We start from the raw sequence: 19,454 nt of genomic DNA, 5'->3' as shown, positions 1-19,454 counted from the left end.
TGTATATTTGCTTTTTTGTTGCGAGTGAGATGAGGAAATACATACCACTCTCATGTCTGTATGGAGCTACAGCCAACAGCCGGTTAGCTTAGCTTAAAGATTTGAAACAGGGAAAGCCAAAGGTAATTAAATCCTCCTACCAGCAAATTAGCTCACCAATGTTAAATCACTCTCTCAAAGTGCAAAAATGACAAGGTGCAGTTTTATCTTATATCTGTATAGTATTGTAGTCTTGAAGTTGCAAGGCAAGAGTTACTGCTTCCAGCCAAGAAATATATCATTACATGCCTCCTGTAAACCGCAATCTGTTGTTTTTACAGTTTTTTGTACAGATAAAAAAACAAACAAACAAAAGAATCAGGTGTCACATGTTAATGAGTGAGCTTTAGATGTGTTGCTAGGCAGATTTTCTAATTGCTGGACAGAGCCAGGCTAGCTGTTCCCCCTTGTTTTCAGTCTTTATGCCAAACTAAGCTAGCCAGCTACTGTAGCAGTATAATTGCTGGACAGATACTAAAACTATTGCTTCAAACATAAAACAATATGGAGAGGTAAAACTGGAGGAAAATTAAATCACAATGATATTGACACTGATGCCACAAAGAAAAATACACAGTCAAGATTAGAATGGAAAATAAACGCTTCTGGGCTGGATGGAGGTGCAGGACAGTCTCCACTGATTTAATTTAGTTTCAGAGGCATGAAATGTTTCTTGTTCAAGGTTATATAAACCGCAATTAGATCACCATCTGTTTATTAGCATACTGGGGTCAAACAAAGAAATTTCAGATGCAGGTGTACAGGAGCCATTTTCAAATTCAAAATAAATTCAATATCCAGAGGTTTTCTAATACATCCGTTTGATAGAAACAAATATATAAATCCTTAATAGTCGATTTTTTTAATGTTCGCACACATTCCACCATGGGAGTTTATAAACAGCTGACATCAACGGCTCTGGCTGTCTTCAGAGACCCCAGGTGTTCACACCTTTTATCTAAATCTCCCTCTGCGCAGTTTATCTCACATATTCATCTGCAAAGTAATCTAGCCCACACCTCTTGTTAAAACAACTGTCTGTGAATCAGCGTGAGAACTGCAGTGGCAGGGACCTTATATTTATCCAAGGTCATATTTTCAACATCATTGACCTTGATCAGTGCACACCGCTCATGCTGACAGAGTGCTCATACTATAGCAGATGGTAGGCTGCACCTTACAATGAGTTGATCATTCCAGGTGAAATATGGCTTCAAGCTTCATGAATCTGCTCTTTAACCGGCTCATCCTCCACTGGAAATTTGCAGTGTGACATGAATGGGCCAGACAGTCACTGTACAGCCCCCAGTGAGCAGCAAAACATAGACAGAAGCCTCCCAAAGCCTCCTCCACAATGAGGAGAAACTGATATTATCAACTCATGTCTGAATGCAGTGATTTTCCTTGGAGGGAGATCAGGTGAAGTGTGTGTAATATGTTTTGAAAAAGGGAGGCAGAGGGAAACGCAAGTAATTGGGAAATCACGTTGAATTACTACAGAGAAACGTTCACCCTTGAGGAATCTCAGGTCGTCCTTGTGAAAGACTACCCCCCCCCCATCCCTGTCTCCTCCTCCTTCCAGCAAGCCCCCTACTCCCCACACCACCCTCCCCTCCCCGCCCCTCCACCCTCCCTCCCTCCGCTTGCAGATCACCGTATTGGTCGCAGGGATGGAGTCACTGCGCTCCAGCGAGCGGTTAGCGCATTGTCATGCGTGTGGCCGGTCCGTGTTTGGGATGCTGTATGAGCCAGCTGCATAGAGGTGGACAGGTGTAGCGTGCCGCGCTGAGTGGGGAACGCCAAAACACTTTGATATTAGCTGGTTTGTGAGCGGGCACCAGCCACTGGCGCGCTGTGTGTCTGCAGCCGTGGACCCCCTCCACCCCCCCACCTCTCCGGTCCACCCCTCCCCTCCCGCTGTAATATTTATGACAAAACGGAGGCAAATTATTCTGGTCACGTTTTTTGGCTGACAGCCAGCTGTCCCGGAGAGCGCTGGAGTGAATCGAGGTCCAGTGCTGGAGATAGCGCAGCGCGCCGACACCTGCAGTAGGATGTAAAGGGAATTCCCACTCACCAAACTGGTAAGTTCAACACTCAACAACAGCACTTCTTCTAATAACACTGGTTTTATAATTTCAAGTAAATATCTTCGGTGTCACCAAGATCACAGAAGTGTTTAGAGACAATTGGACTTATAAGGAATATTGGTTTTCAAATGAATAGACTGCATATCATCTGCAAAATGAAATAAATGCTGGGCTGTCTAGTGGAGGGACAGGACAGTCCAAACCCGTTTTGATACCGGAGGGACAATAAAACATCACCTCATTGTCAGACTATATGAGGGGCCTGAAAACAGCCTCCGGACTTGTCACTGGCTTATGTTCTTATGTTTTTTGCATTTTCGGACATGAAGTGACTGATCTGTGGGACACACATCTTTCAGCAGGTCATGATCATTCTGGCTTTCTTGTCATGTGCAGTAACAATCAGATGACACTTGTACAAGCTGGGCTATATTTTGTTTAGAAATTACAGGCTACTACACTATAAGACTATTATGATCAGTCGTCCTCCAGTAGATCCTGTAGTAATTTTGATACTCCAAGTCTCCCATTTTCCAGGGACCCACAGTGGTTGTTGATATGCTTCAGTCACATGGATGCGCCACGGAAGGTGTCCCGTTTGATCATTTTTAAGAGCTATGGCTCAGTTCACCAGCTATTTTTTTTCCTTGACATGTCATGTTTTAATTAGATAAATTAATTCCACCATGCACATGATGAGTTGGTCTTGAACTGTCTTAACGATCTGGATTTCAAAGGACTGTTTATCTGAGCTCCTCTGGATTTATTTAGCCTATACCTTCAGGGGGAAACTGTCTCTGTATCTTCTTGCCTGATAGAAGATTTGCATTTTATACACCTAACTCCCGCTTTTATGTAATTATTAAATCTGAAATATGGTTCCCAATTTGAAATTAGTGTCAATGTGCAATACAGTTGTTTTAAACCCCCATAAGTAGCGATTATGAAGGCTGCAAATACTACTGTATATTTCCTCAATGCAATCTCTAACCCTGGCTCTTCTCTTTCTCAAATGCGGAACAGTGACAAATATTGTATTGAACATTGCTCACTCATGAGATGTCAAGTGGGAACATGTGGGATTGGAAGTGATGGGTTTCCTCCTGCTCAACACTGGTGCAACATTAGTTAAAGTTATGGCTCCTGATGGATTAGTTGATCAGGATCATATGAATGGTGAGGCAGGGCTTTTCATTAAAAAAACAAATCAAATTCTTGGGATTGGGTGCAGCAAAATGTTTTGTTCTTATATGATTTTTTTGCCATGTGATTTCCTCTGTTTAAGTTGTAAAAAAAAAAAAAAAGTTTTTCCATCAAAGACCTTTAATAATAACTTATATTTTCTCACTTTACTTTGACACTTGCTATATTCTTTCACATGACTGCATTCCCACTGTCACACCTTCTGAATTCTCTAATTCATTATTGCATTCATTGTTGTTTTATTGCTTACTAAGCATGAAATTTGTGAACTACTGGCAGATAAAGGTTTCCTAAAATAGCCTATAGGAATGCTGTAGAGGAAGTAGACTAGTCGGTTTCATTTGTAAGGAATTATGGTAAAAACTAAATGTTGAGAATGCAGCTTGAAAAGCGCACAGTATTGCAAAGTAATGAAACCATTTTATTCCTGACTATATCCTCAATCTTACTTTCACTGTGATTTTTACCAGAATCTGCAGTTAATTATACACATCTGCAAATGTGTCTCAACAAGCTACTTAAAGGCACTGACTACCTCCTCCTGATATTAGGTATAATTAAGTGGCCTATATTAGGGCTGTTTGACTCCAAATGAACTTTTTTGCTGAGTATAAACATGAGGCAGATTGGAAACAGATTGTTAATTCCCACCTTTTCTGTAATGTTTCCTGCTTGCAGTTTATTTTTATGCACATGTGTTTATGTCTGTTTCCTTCTCTTTCTCACATAAATCTCAGCTATGAATCCCAAAGGGACAATTGTTTTAATGTATTCACATTTCCATCCCCTGTGTGTTTGCTTTGCATTGTGTACTTGTGTTGGTGCAATGTGTTTATAGAGAAGCTTTGATGCTGGTGGGGAAATATTCCCACCACACGTGTCACTCTCCGGCTAGATGCTGCAGCGTGGTTGAGGTACGCTGTCATATTGTGTTTCAGCACGATGTGCTAAGGAGAACTCTACCTCTGATCTCCTGTTGATTGAGAGGAGATAGTGATGGGCTTGTTGTGGGTATTGCAGGACAACAACAGTGTGAGAAAAGCACACAAGATTAATGTAAGAGCAGCTCCATTGTCGTGCAAAGTTCCCAGAAAGCTTCTGAAGTGTGTTAGGTTTACAGTGCATATGAACGATGGCACAGCTGGAAAAAAGTTTGCTTTCCACAGGCAATTCAAAATCTTCAAGCTGTTATGTTAATATATCATAACTGTGTCTGTAATTTTGTCTTGTAAACAAATGGCTGGATTGTTTACTAGCATGGCAGATGTCGAATGTGTACAAAATCCCACGGTAGTTGCAAGAAACAATTATATTTACTGCTGTAAAAGCCTCTGGCAACATTATTTTCTCTTTATTTAGAGCACCATTTTTGACTGGACTAGACACACTCTTACTAATCAGCCTAGTTGACCCAAGCCAAAGTCATCTCACAAACCTTGGTGTTCCTTTTAGCATTAAAAATACAAGTTCACATGTCCTTGCATAAAGATGCAGCCTCTGAACAGAAAAAAAAAAGCAAAACATGATAAACACCAGTGACTGACTTCCACCCAGACGCATTGATAACTGACGACTTAGACTTCTCATCCTTCTTGCCAGCTCACTCATGTTCACCACGTGAAATTAAAAGCACACTACACTTTAATTCCTATCCTAATATAGTAAGTAACAAGGTGTGAGTGCGTGGCGAGATAGAGATGAAGGAGATCTCAGCACCAGATAGAACTAAAGCAGGAGGGCGATAGTGAAAAAGCAAACCATGACGAGCAAACGGAGAAGAGATGGAACTATAAATCATCAGAAGAGCAGAGTGGAGTGACCACGGTGAAGAGAAGACCCATATACAAAGACTTTATACACTCACTGTGGCCACAGTAACACAGCTGCTTCCTCGCTTATGTCTTACATGACATAATTAGAAATGTTTTTAAATATAATTAAATGTGTATTTTCATGATGCTGCTGCATTTGCTATATTAGCTGGAAGCTGACAGACATATGATGTAAGTGTGAATGAGGTTTGATTGACACCACAAGTATTTAGTATTTACTTTGCCCCTCTTAATGGTTTTCTCATGAAACCTCCCCATGTGGGAATACAAAATGAATGATTTTTTGGTTGCGTGTATGTGTGTATATATGTGTGTGTTGGTCTTCCCCTCCCTCAGGTACGACCTCTTTCTGTCATTATGGTGATAGTACAGATGCCTCTAGGCCAAAGATATCCTGTCTGCAGGAGATAAATGGCTTTAATTGAGCTCTAATTGCCCTCTGGAGTGAAAAACTTTAATCATTTTAACCGGAAGCAGAAAACTTCAGTCTCTCTTTTTCTAGCACTCCATCAGTTCCACTTATTCCATTGCTCAGTCCATTGTCTTCAAATCTATTTTTGAAGTTCTCTGACCTCCTCCTCTGCTCTCCACTTCTCATGATATTTTGGTGCAAAGAGATTTCTCTCTCTGCAGGCACTGATCTGCTGAAGCAAGGTTTGATGAAACAAAGAAATACAAGAGTACAAAATTGTCAAAAAATATTTTCTCTGCTGGGTTTCACTTGGTTTCACTGGGATGCCTTGTTTAAGTTACCCTTTGGACTTTCTGACCCATAATAGTGCTATGGAGCAGTGTTTGAATATGAGTAGCCCCCCCCCCCCCCACTTCACTGATATACAAGTGTAATGCAACAAGGAAAGCAGCAGTGCACCAACAAAAGGCCCGGAAGAAAAAGACTGCTGATGGTAAAAGTAATCAAAGAATGCACCATCCAATTTCTTATCCAGTTGTGTACACACTCAGTCATATAGACCATTGCCGCATCATTGATGGAAAGTTTATACACTTGATCTGTTCAACTGGAACAAGTGTGGGGATTTTTTAAATTTCTTTTAATTTACACTATTTCTTTTTACATTCTGCAGCATTTAGATTTATGGTGCAGTAACTCTTTAAATTATCTTTCAAATGAAAGAGCTGGAAAAAACAAATTAATGTGCTAGTTGAAGCATGTGGCATGCCTCACCAGAAAGGGGTACTCTAGCAATATAGAATCACACTCCCCTAAAGATAGACTAAAATAAAATGATGACATTATCTGGGTTATGTTATTCAGACTTTGATGAGGCTCCCCCCTGAGCCACAGTAGACACGATACAACTGTGTCCACAGTCCGTGTAGTACTTCTGTGACAGGTAATTAATTTTCATGTGTAAAATCTGTAACAAAAAAAAAATGAAAGAAAGAAAGAAAGGAAAAGAAACTCTACAATTCTGGGTGAGCATCTTCTATAAGTGTGTGTACGATTACATTCAGGGCCTCAGTCTAGCCATGTGCACATCAGTGAGGGTCACAGTAGCGAGTTAGGCCTGTTATCACACAAACAGCGGCTGGTTTGGTGCTTTGTCACGAGGGCAACATTAAAGCGACCACAGACCCCACACCCCACACTGTGACTTGACTATTTATCCACAACACTCCAACACACGCATCGACACAGGTTTGTACAGCACACAGGCTACTTCAGTTTGACGACTGCATTCGGACAATCCATTAACTCCCGATCAGGAGAGCTGTTGAAATACTGTTGAGAGATTGGAGGGAGACATTGCTTATTGTAAGCAATCTCTTAAGAGCACATAAGGAATGAAGGCACAATTACTGGTATAATAGAAATATAATGAACGCTGTTATAATTCTCCATTTTATCCTGTTTTATCGTCTTACCATCATTATTACTAATCATAGCTATTCTGTTTGATGGGCCAGTGAACAGCCTCGCAAAGCGCTGATTTATGTAACAGTCTCCACTTTTACTTCATTTCGCCAGCTTTCACACTTGATTTTGATTTCTTCTTGTTTTAAACAACTGTGATTGCATGGCAGCCTTGATTACTGCTTATTGATGGGTAGCGCCTGTAATAGCAAAATTACAGGCTTGGGACGTCATAGCTGGATATAGGGCACAGAGGAGTGTCCTTAATGAATGGTGAAGCCAAATGAAATCCATCGAACACGCTGTCAAGTGGTAATGCTCCAGAGCTGTCTGGAGACCAAGGCCTTCTTTCTATTCAGAGCTGTTCCTATGGATTACAGGCTGTGATAATTAACCTGCCCACTATAGCTTCCTTATTGATGTACCTGTAACAGCCTCTCAGAGTTGAGGGACACGAAGTGACTGGACGTATGAGTTTTTATTTTACTTACAAGGTCTCTGATGTAATGACAGCAATCTGTGAGAAGCTACTTGTACGGCTGCATTATGAAAAACTACTTTAATATTCAGAATCACAGAATAGTCTATCCCGGCAATCTGAAGGGGATCATACAAAGATATCGTACAGTAAAGAGCGGTGCTGGTTGTAAGATGGGTGGTGGGGGGAGGAGGCGAGGCGGCACAACTGGGACTATTCAAAAGAGAGATGGATAGAGGTATTGAACAGGGAACAAACATTCCCCTCCAGCGAGCACACGACTCAGCATCCATCTGCACACCCCTAAGCCTCCTTCTCATCCATCACTCCTTCACTGCACCTACACCCATTTTCATCTTACCTCCCGTTATCTCCATCCCTTTCTCCCTAACTTGTCTCAGACATAAGTGCAGATGGGATTCAGCAGTTTCTTAAGCACACAAGATGTCATTCACCTCCGATAGCAATCCATCTTCCGCTGTATCTGTGGAGAGCATATGGGCAGGGAGCGTGTGCACAGACGTGGGTGGCTGTGTGGGAAGGCGGCAGTTAGTGATACATTGTGAACTACATGGTGTGCTCGTGTGTCTTCGGCATGCTTGGCAGGAGTTATGATAACCCATTTTTAAATGTTACAGTTTTAAGTGTTGCCTGGCCTTACCTACAGTGTAGCGGTGTTGGTTTTAACACTTCCAGAGTTACACACCCACCTGTAATAAACATACAGTATTCAGCTTGTTGTGTGTTCTCAAATTAAAGCTGCATTTCTCCTGAAGTTGGTCAGAAACACATTAGCTAGGCTGGGATGTTGTTGCTCTCCAACTGAGCGGGTTGTGTTGTTGGCCTGTCCAGGCTGGTTTGTTGGGAGCCTGCCAGGGATGCTGCTGCCCAGCTGGTGGCTGCTTGCTGTTAGCGCTGCTGGGTGAATTGAGTGGGAAAATTAAGCCTTTGATCGATTGTCTCACTGCAGACATTAGGAATACCTAAGACAGCCATGAGTCAGCGTGCTGCATGCACCATCATCCTCTTTGCTTTCTGTCTTTTTCCTCCTTTTCTCCTTCACTCCCCCATTCTTTTCTGCCTCTGTCTTCTGTCCCTTTCTTCCCTAAATGTCAGCTTTTGGTGTCAGTCCAATAGAATTAAAGAGCAAAGGCAAAGTCTCACCATTTTTACTGACATTTTACAATTTACAAGTAAAGAAATTAACCAATAAACCATAACAGCAGCTACAGTGCCATTTTTGTGCATCTGTAGTCAGATCTTTGTTTTTTGTTATCAGAACAACCAGAGACTGATTACCAGCCAAGCATTTTTTTTCCAAATCTGATTTTTGGGGAAAAAGTGATACACATCTACTTTAGTTATTGTTGTCCTCATGTAAACAGCACTGATGATCCCCCTCCCTGAGGTGGACCCAAGCGCAGGCATTCATGGAGGAGCTGGATGATTTCCAGCATCTGAATATAAACAGCAGCAGGTATGCAGATTGAAAATAAGGACTCGTGGCAACAGAACAGACTAACAAGACTAACTTGAAGCAATCCATTGTGGAGCTTATTCAAACCTGAAGCGAGGTGTGGTCGACCAAACAAGACTTTTCAGATAAACATTATATGGCCTAGACAGCAGTGCTGTTCATCATTTTACACCCTCAGGAATAAGAAAACTGAGTGCATGAAGTTTTATCGAGGGCACAGGCGGTGCTTACATTTAAATAATTAGCAAACTACAGCCTCACGTGTACCAACCACATTGTCACAGTGAGTTGAAAGGGGGAGAGTGCCCTCAGGCTCGGTGCAGGATCAGCACTTTCAGCAACAGCAGGTTGAGACCTCGGCACACAGCAGCACGATGGACAGCAGTCATGGCACAAAGGAGCAGATTTAATAAACTGTTTCTGCCTCAATTCAGACGCGCCCAGAAACGTGTGTGTGTATTATTTATCAGACAGGTTCACTGGCATGGAAGTGCCGTTTCCCTGTCATCTGAGGTGCATCTTGTGTGAAACGAAGTGAAGTGTGTCTCTATCCATTAAAGGGAGGATCACGCAAATGCTGTTTTAGTGTATTTACTAGTTGATGTGATTTGAGAGAGTGGGTGCGAAACAGTTGAGTCTGAGGGAAAAAGAAGGCAGACGTAATATAGAAACAAAACACAATGTATGACTAAACATGGAGGACAAAGAGTTGTGTCATTAAATTTAAGCTTAAATATGACCTTGGCATCCACTGAGTTGCTGCATCACTATGCTGACGGCAAAGAGCGTTTTGCTGCAGTTATCTTGGGAGTCTAGGGAAGAAATCACCCGTATCACTGCCATCTACATCCTCCACCCTGCTCTGGTTTGAGCTTGGCCAGTTGCTCTGTCTGTGGCAGCTTCCCTTACAATGGTGGGGAAAATTTTATCACTAGTATTTCATTTTCAGCGCACATTTTCTTAATTTCCTCAGAGGCCAAATCTGTGCACCTATATAACCACGTCACTGTTAGTTGGAGCCTTCATGACCTGGACATTATCCATTCTGTTCTTCTGACATATCCTCTCTGTGTGTGCCGGTGATGTGTGTTATTTTACTGAGACATACCAAACAAACAGGCCAGGAGAATGAAATGCTTCACACTGGATGTTGTCTGGGCTAAAAGAATGGCTGCTGTTTGTCTTTGTGTTGGGCAGAAGTAATTTATCCTCTGGCAGGACATGCGTCATCAGGGGAAAAAACTAAAAAGATGGATATCTTAGAGTGTGTGTGCAAAGTGTATGCAAGATTGCAAAAGAAAAGAAAAAGTTAGAAAAGAAAGAGAGAAGCTCAAAGTCTCACACTGACAACAGAATCTGCTCTAGCATTTACCCCCTGATATTGTGAAAAGGAGCTTGACAACCTGTCATCTCCTACCCGACACGTATAATAACCCTGACAGCTGCGTCCGGGAAGTTGTGCAGTCTAGGATACTGTCAGTTTGTTGTGGTTGTTTTGGAGCAGAGCACAGAATCCACAGTAATTGAGACACCAGATTTGATGAAAACACAAAGCCAAAGTAAAATCTGTGGATATAGTCAATCATTTGATTCCATACTGAACCAACCAGCCACATTATTTAGCTTTCATGCTGTTGATTGATGAATAAGGAGGGGGCACTTGAGTTTTGTGTTTTAAGGCTGTGTCTGAAATTAAGTTGTCCCCTATGACGCTCACAACAGTATTCAATAGACCTGTTGGTGTAAAAATATTTTTTTGTCTTCAGATTAACTACCAAAGCAGAGCTGTCAGAAAGCTTGTCAGACATTTTTTAGATTTGAATGTTTGTTTGTTTGGGTCATTTCCTAATATAGCATGTTTTGTAGTCCATGCCTTGAGCTCCCTCTCCGCCTTTCCCTTCTGTCTGACTTGTCAGTCACAGGATGCAATTCATGGTGCCAAAGTTTCACCTTGTTTCCAGCTATTTTCTTTTGCCACAACTTCCTCAGCCAACTTGCACAGAAATACACACATACAGTACATACACTCGGGTGGGTTGCAACGGTACAATTATTAGAACCAAAACATTATTACAGCAGACAGCAGTGCACTGACATGGACCTCTGTGTAGCTTGTTGTTGCTCTGAGTTACCAGGACCACAAAGTGAGTAAGATCTGTAACCTCAAATGAACCTGACTTTTATTGATTTCCCACTAAAACACACTAACACTGGTGATCATTATCCAAAGTTCAGCACCCAGTCTCCACATTTTCATTTTCCTTGTCCCTCTCTTGCTGTAAATACTAGAATATCGTGACTTTTCCTGCCCGCAGGTCAGAGTCACAGCTGCTCATATAAAGAGCTTCTGACATTTTGTCTTGCCCCCAAACCACATGCAGACAGACACTTTCTACTCTTTTGTCTGTGGTTCTTTGCGTCTCTTACCAGTTCATCACAGGACTGATTGTGGCTCATTGTTTCTCTTCAGCATGAATGACTTTTGCTGAAAGCTTCTGAGTCTGTTCATTTCACCAGTACACAATCATCCCCTTCTAATTAATGGCAGGACTTTTAAGAGAAACGGATGATGGCCTAATGATTGATGAGACTGATCAAATCAGTGACTGCAGAACAATTTACTCTTGTCAAGAAGTACTGAACATGTCTCTGTTTTGTTTTTCACATTATCTGCGAATAATGAAATTTAGATCGCAGTTGATTGTGTTATATCATCCCATTATTCTGCTCTGGAGTTTTCAAAGCTACTTATTTAGCTCTACACACATCTTTCCCTGATATTCATTTACTGCAGTGTTTTAGACAACCTGCACATGAGCCGGAAGACGCTGCTTGGTCAATGTGGTATTGACATGTATGTTTCCTCTGTGATCGGTATAAGTGACTAATTGTCTAATATATCCGAAGTGTTCCTTTGTTTGCTCCATGATCCTCTGTTGCACCATCTTGTCCACCATACTGAACAAAAAGAGTAAACACAATTGATTCTGATGGCATTATACAGTCACGGCGCACTGAATATTCTTGTGTTAGATGCTCAGTGTCTTAGTCTTAAACACATGGATGGATCTAGATGAAGAACATTTTACAACCTGGACACTGTCTGTGAAATCAGATGATATTGCTGTAGTTTTGCAACCCAGAGTCCAAATTTCCATTGTCAGTTCAATACTTTCTTGACTGTTTAGGGCAAAGGAGAAATATTACAAATACTGAAGCTGCCTCCAACATTTTAAAAATGCTACTTTTGTTCACTTAAGTCACGTACTTTGTGATACTGTGATCAAACATTTAAGAACCCTTTTTTTTTAACTGCAGCAGGTGTTAAAGCGAGGGAATAGAACAAATTCACTGGCAACTGTTTTATGCAGCACTCAAAATGAGAGCACAGGTACCCGTGAGAGGATGAGATAGCAAGCGCGTTTGTGTGCTCCCTTGCCTCAGGCTTGTTAAATTGGCAGATCGATGACGCTTTAAATCAATGTTCCAGCAATACTGCAAACCCCATGGAACCCATTAGTGGATTAAGATAGACCACTGTTCCACACTGAGTCCTGTTCTGCCTGCAGGTCCTTTCCACATGACAAATGGGAGGAAAAACTGTGAAATGAAACAAAGGGAAAAGGGCAAACAAGAGGGTGAGAACAAAAGCTGTGGCAGGGGAAAGGTTGACAGCAAAGGCTGGGGTCAAAGCTGCCAGTAAGGACACACCTGAAGCTCTTCTTCATTCAGAGGGCCAGGGAGGGAATAGCTTTCTTTCTCACTATATACAGACAAAGGATCTTCTCTTGAATCAACCAGCACTTTAGGAGCTTTATATGGTTCCTTCCGAGGCACAGGAGATCATCCAGCCGGCCATGAATAACATGCTCTACATGCAAAGCAGCTTGTCTCAGCCAGGAAACTGAAAAAGGGAACAGGGAGTAGGAAGGGATGTGAGGGATGTAGCTGAGCACAGGAGAAAGGGGGTGTTGAGAGAGGATGCCAGGGGAGCTGGTCTTCCTCTGCTAGCATTGTTTATGTGCCACTGTCTGTGGATCATTGATCCATTCGTCTTCATTACGTCTCCCTGTGAGAACTATTAACTGCTGCCACCCTCAGTTGGGTGCCTGCTATGTTGACATGCACTACATGGTCTCTCTATCAGCGTACCAATGTCCCTGCCACCTCTCGTCTCAGAGGTAAAAGCTGACAGTTTTATACCGCTTGTGGAGACAAAAAAAAAAAAAAAAAGATTTAACAGGAGGGATATATATTGCCATTTACTGGATTTGTACAGGTATTAACTGTCTTCACAAGACAGCATGTAATATGTCACTGCCATCTTAACAGTACAGGTGGGGCTGATTCTTGTATATTTGTGTTATCCTGCAAGCTTCCTCTCTGACCCATATAATATATGTTGCATAAGAATGAGTCAAACATCCGCCCACTCATGCTCATGAGAAGCATGGCTACGTCTTTGTAACAGTTTTCAACATGGTATAAGAACTGTAAGCATAGCCAGGAAATAAATCCCCATTGGTTTATTAAAATCTGTAGACCTTTTAGGGATCCTCTGCTGAGTCCCTGCTTAATGCATTCACACCTTCAAATGTCAACCAAGAGAGATCCTGCTACAATTCCTCTCCTCTCAACTGTCACCATTGTCTATGCGAAGCATGTTGTTGTCAAACTGCCTGAGCCCAGTGAGACATCATGGGTCATCAGCAGCAGCTTGAACGGTACCCCATGATTCCAATCGACTGCCAAGATCGCTTTCACCTCGCTTTGTCAATTCGTAGCTTCTCCTCCCTTGTGAAATTTGACACGTTTGACTTGTACTTGTTGTACAGGGTTATTTCTGAGTAAATATGAGACAAGCTGACTGCTAATCTGCCTGATCTTTCTCTGTCCTCCCTCTGTCTGTCTCTTCCTCTTCTTCTTTCTGTATCTTTTTTTTATTTTTTTTATAGAATCAACCACAGATCTGGCCAACGTCCTCACTGCTGTCTCATTTGACCCAGGGGAAAAGGAGAGACAGAGCATGGTCTGGTGTGGCGGCCACTGTTGCTATGTGTGAAGGAGTGCTGTGGCGTCAATGGAGACCGAAGGCTATCGCGATCTCCTGGAGACCAGCGATGGTCAGGGGGTAGGCCTGCTGGATGGAGGGGGTGAGGTTGGGGTGGAGGAGGGCTGGAGCACGCCCTACCCTCTGGGTTTCCAGGTGTCTTTGACCACTGTGCTGATGCTGGAGCTGGTGTTGGGCTTCAGCAGCAACCTGACCGTACTTGTGCTCTACTGTGCTCAGTCCAACCTGGTGGATTCAGTCAGCAACCTAGTCACGGTCAATCTCCATGTGCTGGACATACTGGTCTGTGTGCTTTGTCTGCCACTAACTGTGGCTGTGATCCTGCTACCAGCTAATGGAAGTGGAGTCGGCAGCCTGGCCACTCTGTGCTGCTTTCATGAGGCCTGTGTCACGTTTACTAGTGTGGCCACAGCGGTCAATGTACTCGTGATCAGTTTGGACCGATATGACATCTCAGTGCGTCCAGCCAGTCGCCTGCTGACCCCCAGGCGTGCTGCGCTGCTCCTGGCAGCAGTGTGGGCTGTGTCTCTGGCTGTCTTCTTCCTGCCCTTCCTAGAGGGGGACTTCTTCTCTTTGAGGGCTGAGGACGGTGACGATGAGGAGCCGGAAAGGCTGAACAATGTCTCTGAGTTCACCACTGGACAGACACCCATTTTTTCCTCCCTTTCTCCTTCTTCGTTACCCTCCACTCACCCCTCCTCCTCCTCTTCACATCACCTGCCTCCAGTATGGCAGAACAGGACACTGCTGTGTGTCGGAGGGCAGGGGTATTACACAGGCCTGGCTATGTATTACCACTTGTTACTCCAAGTGCCATGCTTCTTCATCGCTGTGGCCGTCATGTTGTTCACCTACTCCAGGATCCTACAGGCCCTCAACATCCGCATTGGCTCTCACATGATGAGGGGTACACGTACAAAGGACTCCACCTGCAGGATACGCTGCAGGAGGCAAAGGAGGAAGGACCTGAGTCTGCCCACAGAGGTGGTGTCCTCCAACCAGAACCAGAACCTCAGCCATCCTCCCCTTATCCCATCTCCCACCCCTACACCCACATCACCCCCACCGCTCTCCTCTATTCCCCAAGGGATGTCTGACAGTGGAGCAACAGTCACTACTGTCAGTACTGCTGCTACCACCCCCATCGCGACTACACCAGCCACCCCTGCTTCTCCAACCCCAGCTTCAGCTTCAGCCTCAACGCAGACCCACGCCACCTCACAACTGCCTGCCTCCTCCATGGGTGTCCAGGCCTCGGTTTCTGCCATCATCGCCTTGAGGCGTGCAGTGCGCAGACACAGAGACCGCCGAGAACGTCAACGCCGCGTCCTAAAAATGTCCCTAATCATCATATCCACCTTCCTGGGCTGCTGGGCCCCTCTGTCTGCAGTCAATGTTCTGATCCTGTGTCTGGGTCCCAGCGACAGCCTGGTGCGGCTCCGACTGTGCTTCATAGCGATGGCTTATGGAACCACTATCTTTCATCCTCTGCTCTATGCTTTCACCAGACAGAAGCTACGCCGTGCCCTCAAAACACGTGTCAAGAAAAGAGTAGTGTCCCTTCTGCAGGTGGACCCAGCTCTCAGCGGGGGCACAGTTATTCATAACTCCTGGGTGGAGGGGGGGGGCCAGAGGAAGAGTCGCAAGCCACGGGTGGAGGCCAGTGATGGCACTGATCGATGTCTCACAGAGGCAGTGAGGGAATGATGCTGGTCTTCGGCGTGCACATGTGTGTTTGCATGTGTGAGAGTGTGTGTGTGTGTGAATTTGAAGAATTGTATGTATCGTACTAATTTGCGGGAGACGGATCCTGTGTATATTCATGCATGGGTGTGAGAGAAATAAGAGAGCCAGTTTGTTTACAAAGGTCAGGAATAAATCCCATGACCTCTGGTTCCATGCAGATGTGGAAACAGGTGAGTCCTGAGCTCTAATTAGAGGCAGCTTTCTGCTCTTCTTACACTCACCTTCATTAGTCCACTTCCTGACCGACAAGGTGGCCACTGTTTCACCATGGCAACAAAGGCCAAGCATTATGCCAACACCATAACCATTGCTACTGAAAATACTAGTGTGCACCCCACGTGTAGGGTAAGGGGTAGATTACAGCAAATGCATACATTATTGCTCCTACTTGCACTTTCAACTTGCATGTGCATGTATATATGCACAGATAGAGACACACACACACACGCACACACACACACACACACTCACACTCACACACACACACACACACACACACACACACACACACAATTAATGCACACTGATCTATTTTTAGTCATTATCTGTGAAAGCACACCAATAACTACCTGCACAGATATTCTCAGTGAGAAAAATGTAAATGGAAATTTATGTCTCTCTTTCTTTCCCTTTTTTTCATACCTTAATTGAGTTATTAATATATTCTCATGGTGCTGAATGTCCGGCTGTATGTTTACAACAATGTGTCAGAGCGAAAGAGTTTGCACATACTTTATATGGTATAGCAAATTAATGGCAGGTAAATGCAAGCAAATCAGATTCAAAGTTTACAGGCTCACATGAAACTACCAGGAAACTGCAAAAAAACTGATTCAGATTTCATTTCCAATAAGCACCATATTTTAGAAGAATGTGCGCAAGTTAAAGCTAAAAAGGCATGACCTTTTTCTTTCAAAATAAACTTCAATGGTCATGATGACGTAGGCAAGGATATTTGTGTGATTGTGTTTGTATGTTTACATGTGTGCATGCATGTGTGTTGTGCGCGTGTAACAAGTGTGTGTAAATGAATAAACGAGCGTGTCCGTCCATGATTATGTGCAATAAATCGTGAGCAAAGCAATGACCCCTAGGATGTGAACAAAGAGAATGTGAACACAGAATTGTTGGTTTTCTATTTACGCTTTAGATAACAGGGGGAAGAGAGAAGAAAGAGGACTTTATCTTTATCTATCGAGTGACAGCAGAAGGCCGCTGGGGACAGTATAAAAACAAAATATATGGAGCAATTGTAACTATGTGTATATGACAGGCCACTGTAATATTACTGAAATTGTATCAAAGTTTTAAAGTGGGAATCAAAGGGCAATATTTTGTGAAAACTTCATTAAAACTGTCACTGTAGTCACTGCAGGTTAACTAGCATCTTAAACCAGAGAAATCCAAACATGGAAAAACAACCACTGACACGGTAGGACGTCTCCTCATGTTAGCTGTTTGTTGCTCTGGAGGACAGAGTCACTGCTTCTGGACACTGCAGAAACAGACACACCTCCGTCAGCTTCTGGACTGAGTCCTGGACACGTTACACTATATCTGTATCTCTCTTTCTCCTCAGGGCTTCATGTCTCTTATCCAGACATGCTGGACATAAAACAATAAACCAGTCCTCAATCAGCTCTTGTATTATGGGTGTTACAGTAGGTAAACATTAATGTCAGTTAGTAGATAGAATACACTTTAAACTTTATATGGGCTCAAGTCTTGGAGAGCTCCTTGGGCTTTGGGCTATCTCCTCTTTCATCCTCACCTCTTTTACACTATTTGTGAGCCAGACAGAAGACAGTAATTCTTGTGTATTCATGTACATTTTTCAGGGATGTAAATATTTAAGTGTCTGTTTTGGGTTTTAGTAAAACTTGATCACAATCATCTGCCGGACAGAAAATCAGCCATTGTGATCAACTCTGAGTGAGTTGGAGTGAGTTACTGTAAAGAGAAATCCATGTAAGCGTATTTGTGTTAATACTGTATGTGTGTACACTGTACTGTACATTTATGACCATGTGTATAGAGAAATATTAGTATTGTATAAGATTTATATTATGTGTTATTGTATAGAACAGAACAGAATCTGTATTAAAAAGGTGATCTATCTACGAATTGATCTATCTGTTAATTCACATGTTTCATGTTCATGTTTTTACTTACAAGGAAATTTAATTCCAGAGGAAAAGCAATTGTACAGTGTTTATATTTCATACAGATGCATTTTATCTGTTATAATATTTAAAATAAGAAAAGTGAGTGTCTCCTTTTTCTGTTTTACACATTTAACACAATGGAAATGAAAAAGGAAAGGAAATATGATATAAATCATGAAGAAATGGCACATTGTTTTCTAATTTAATAACCTGGAAGACCTTCATAACATGTTTTAATTATAGACTTAATAATCCGAATCATTTACAGTATAATTGTGCAGACCAACTTTCAACCAAACAACCTTTTTGAATAAAGTGATGTCTCTGAAATCATTAGAGAAGGATATGATCTGTAAATGGAAGAATATGCCAATTTTGTCACTCTTTTATTATCAGTAGGAGGCTTTTTAAAAATAAAGTTTCATCACAAGCCTTCCATCACAATTGCCACTATATAATTTTCAAAGGGAACTGCTTGGATTCATCCTCGTGACTTGGGATGTCCTTCATCTCTCATCCTCTGCAACATACTGTCCAAATCTGTCTTTTTTTGCAGCTTTCCCTCGCTTTCTACATTTCCTGTTTCCACTCCCCATTTCTCTGATCCCTAAATTTAGAAACTCTGTCCCAGATAGTTGCAGTATTTAGTGCTGACTGTAGTGAACCCTCAGTATGCTTGTGTGCCTGTGATGTGGCAACTGTGCTCATCACCAGTACTAATGAAGATGAAACTTGTTAGTCAGGTAAGCATCTGTCGGGGAATCTCAGCCTCTTGATGTTGACACTTCAATTTTTTATTTTTTACCAGAACAAATCTGTCCGTACATGTGGTGTGTGTGAGTATTTGTTGCCTTACTGATTTGTGCAGTGAATCAACACTGAAGATTCCTCCATCCTGCTTGATAATCTCATCAGTCCTCTTTCACACCCACGTTTCCTCCCTTGGTTCTCCTTCTCTTTATTCCGCCGGTCTGCATCTCTCTCATCTCTTATCCACACTCACTCCTTCCAGAACAAAGCGAAGAACAGCTGCAGTGACGGTGAAGGAAGGAAAGTCACCTTGGGGGTGACAGAGGAACAAAAACATGAGACAGAGATGGAGTGAGAGAAAGAGAGAGAGAGAGAGAGGGAATTAGAGGCAGTGTGGAGGGGAGATTAGGGGGAAAAGAGGGAAGGGAAGGGAGGCATAGAAGCTGGCATTGATCATCATATGACTAATAAAAGGACAGCACTGCATCACTGCAGAACCCTGTTAGAAAAAAGAAAAACAAATGCTAATGGTAAGTGCAGAATGATAAGATTAGAGAGCTACACTGTTTTCTACCACTGATGGCTCAGGAGTCTTATATATTGCTCTTGCCTATCATACTGTGAAAATATCTTCACATTTGGGTGTCATCCAAAAAACCCACAAGTCAGTAGCGAACAAGTATTTAAAGTCTCTACCCTCTTTTATGATTTATGGCAAATAATTCAA

The 19,454-nt window shown here is 42.7% G+C and overlaps 1 protein-coding gene across 1 annotated transcript; it reads left to right on the top strand.

Annotated features, from left to right (window-relative positions):
• The first annotated feature begins 1,717 nt into the window (after nucleotides 1-1,717).
• LOC130162080 (G-protein coupled receptor 22) lies at nucleotides 1,718-17,936 on the top strand. The gene is made up of 2 exons (XM_056365593.1): nucleotides 1,718-2,123; nucleotides 13,951-17,936. The coding sequence occupies exon 2, from the start codon at nucleotides 14,076-14,078 to the stop codon at nucleotides 15,771-15,773; it is 1,698 nt and encodes a 565-aa protein (XP_056221568.1). The 5' UTR covers nucleotides 1,718-2,123; nucleotides 13,951-14,075; the 3' UTR covers nucleotides 15,774-17,936.
• The last annotated feature ends 1,518 nt before the right edge of the window (nucleotides 17,937-19,454 follow it).

The sequence above is a fragment of the Seriola aureovittata genome, chromosome 2 (assembly GCF_021018895.1).
Source record: "Seriola aureovittata isolate HTS-2021-v1 ecotype China chromosome 2, ASM2101889v1, whole genome shotgun sequence".
NCBI lineage: Eukaryota > Metazoa > Chordata > Actinopteri > Carangiformes > Carangidae > Seriola > Seriola aureovittata.
This window is presented reverse-complemented; position numbering and strand designations above follow the sequence as displayed.

What these genes read in the sequence shown, in the direction of transcription:
- LOC130162080 (XM_056365593.1), top strand. Translation starts at nt 14,076, where the DNA reads ATGGAGACCGAAGGCTATCGCGATCTCCTGGAGACCAGCGATGGTCAG.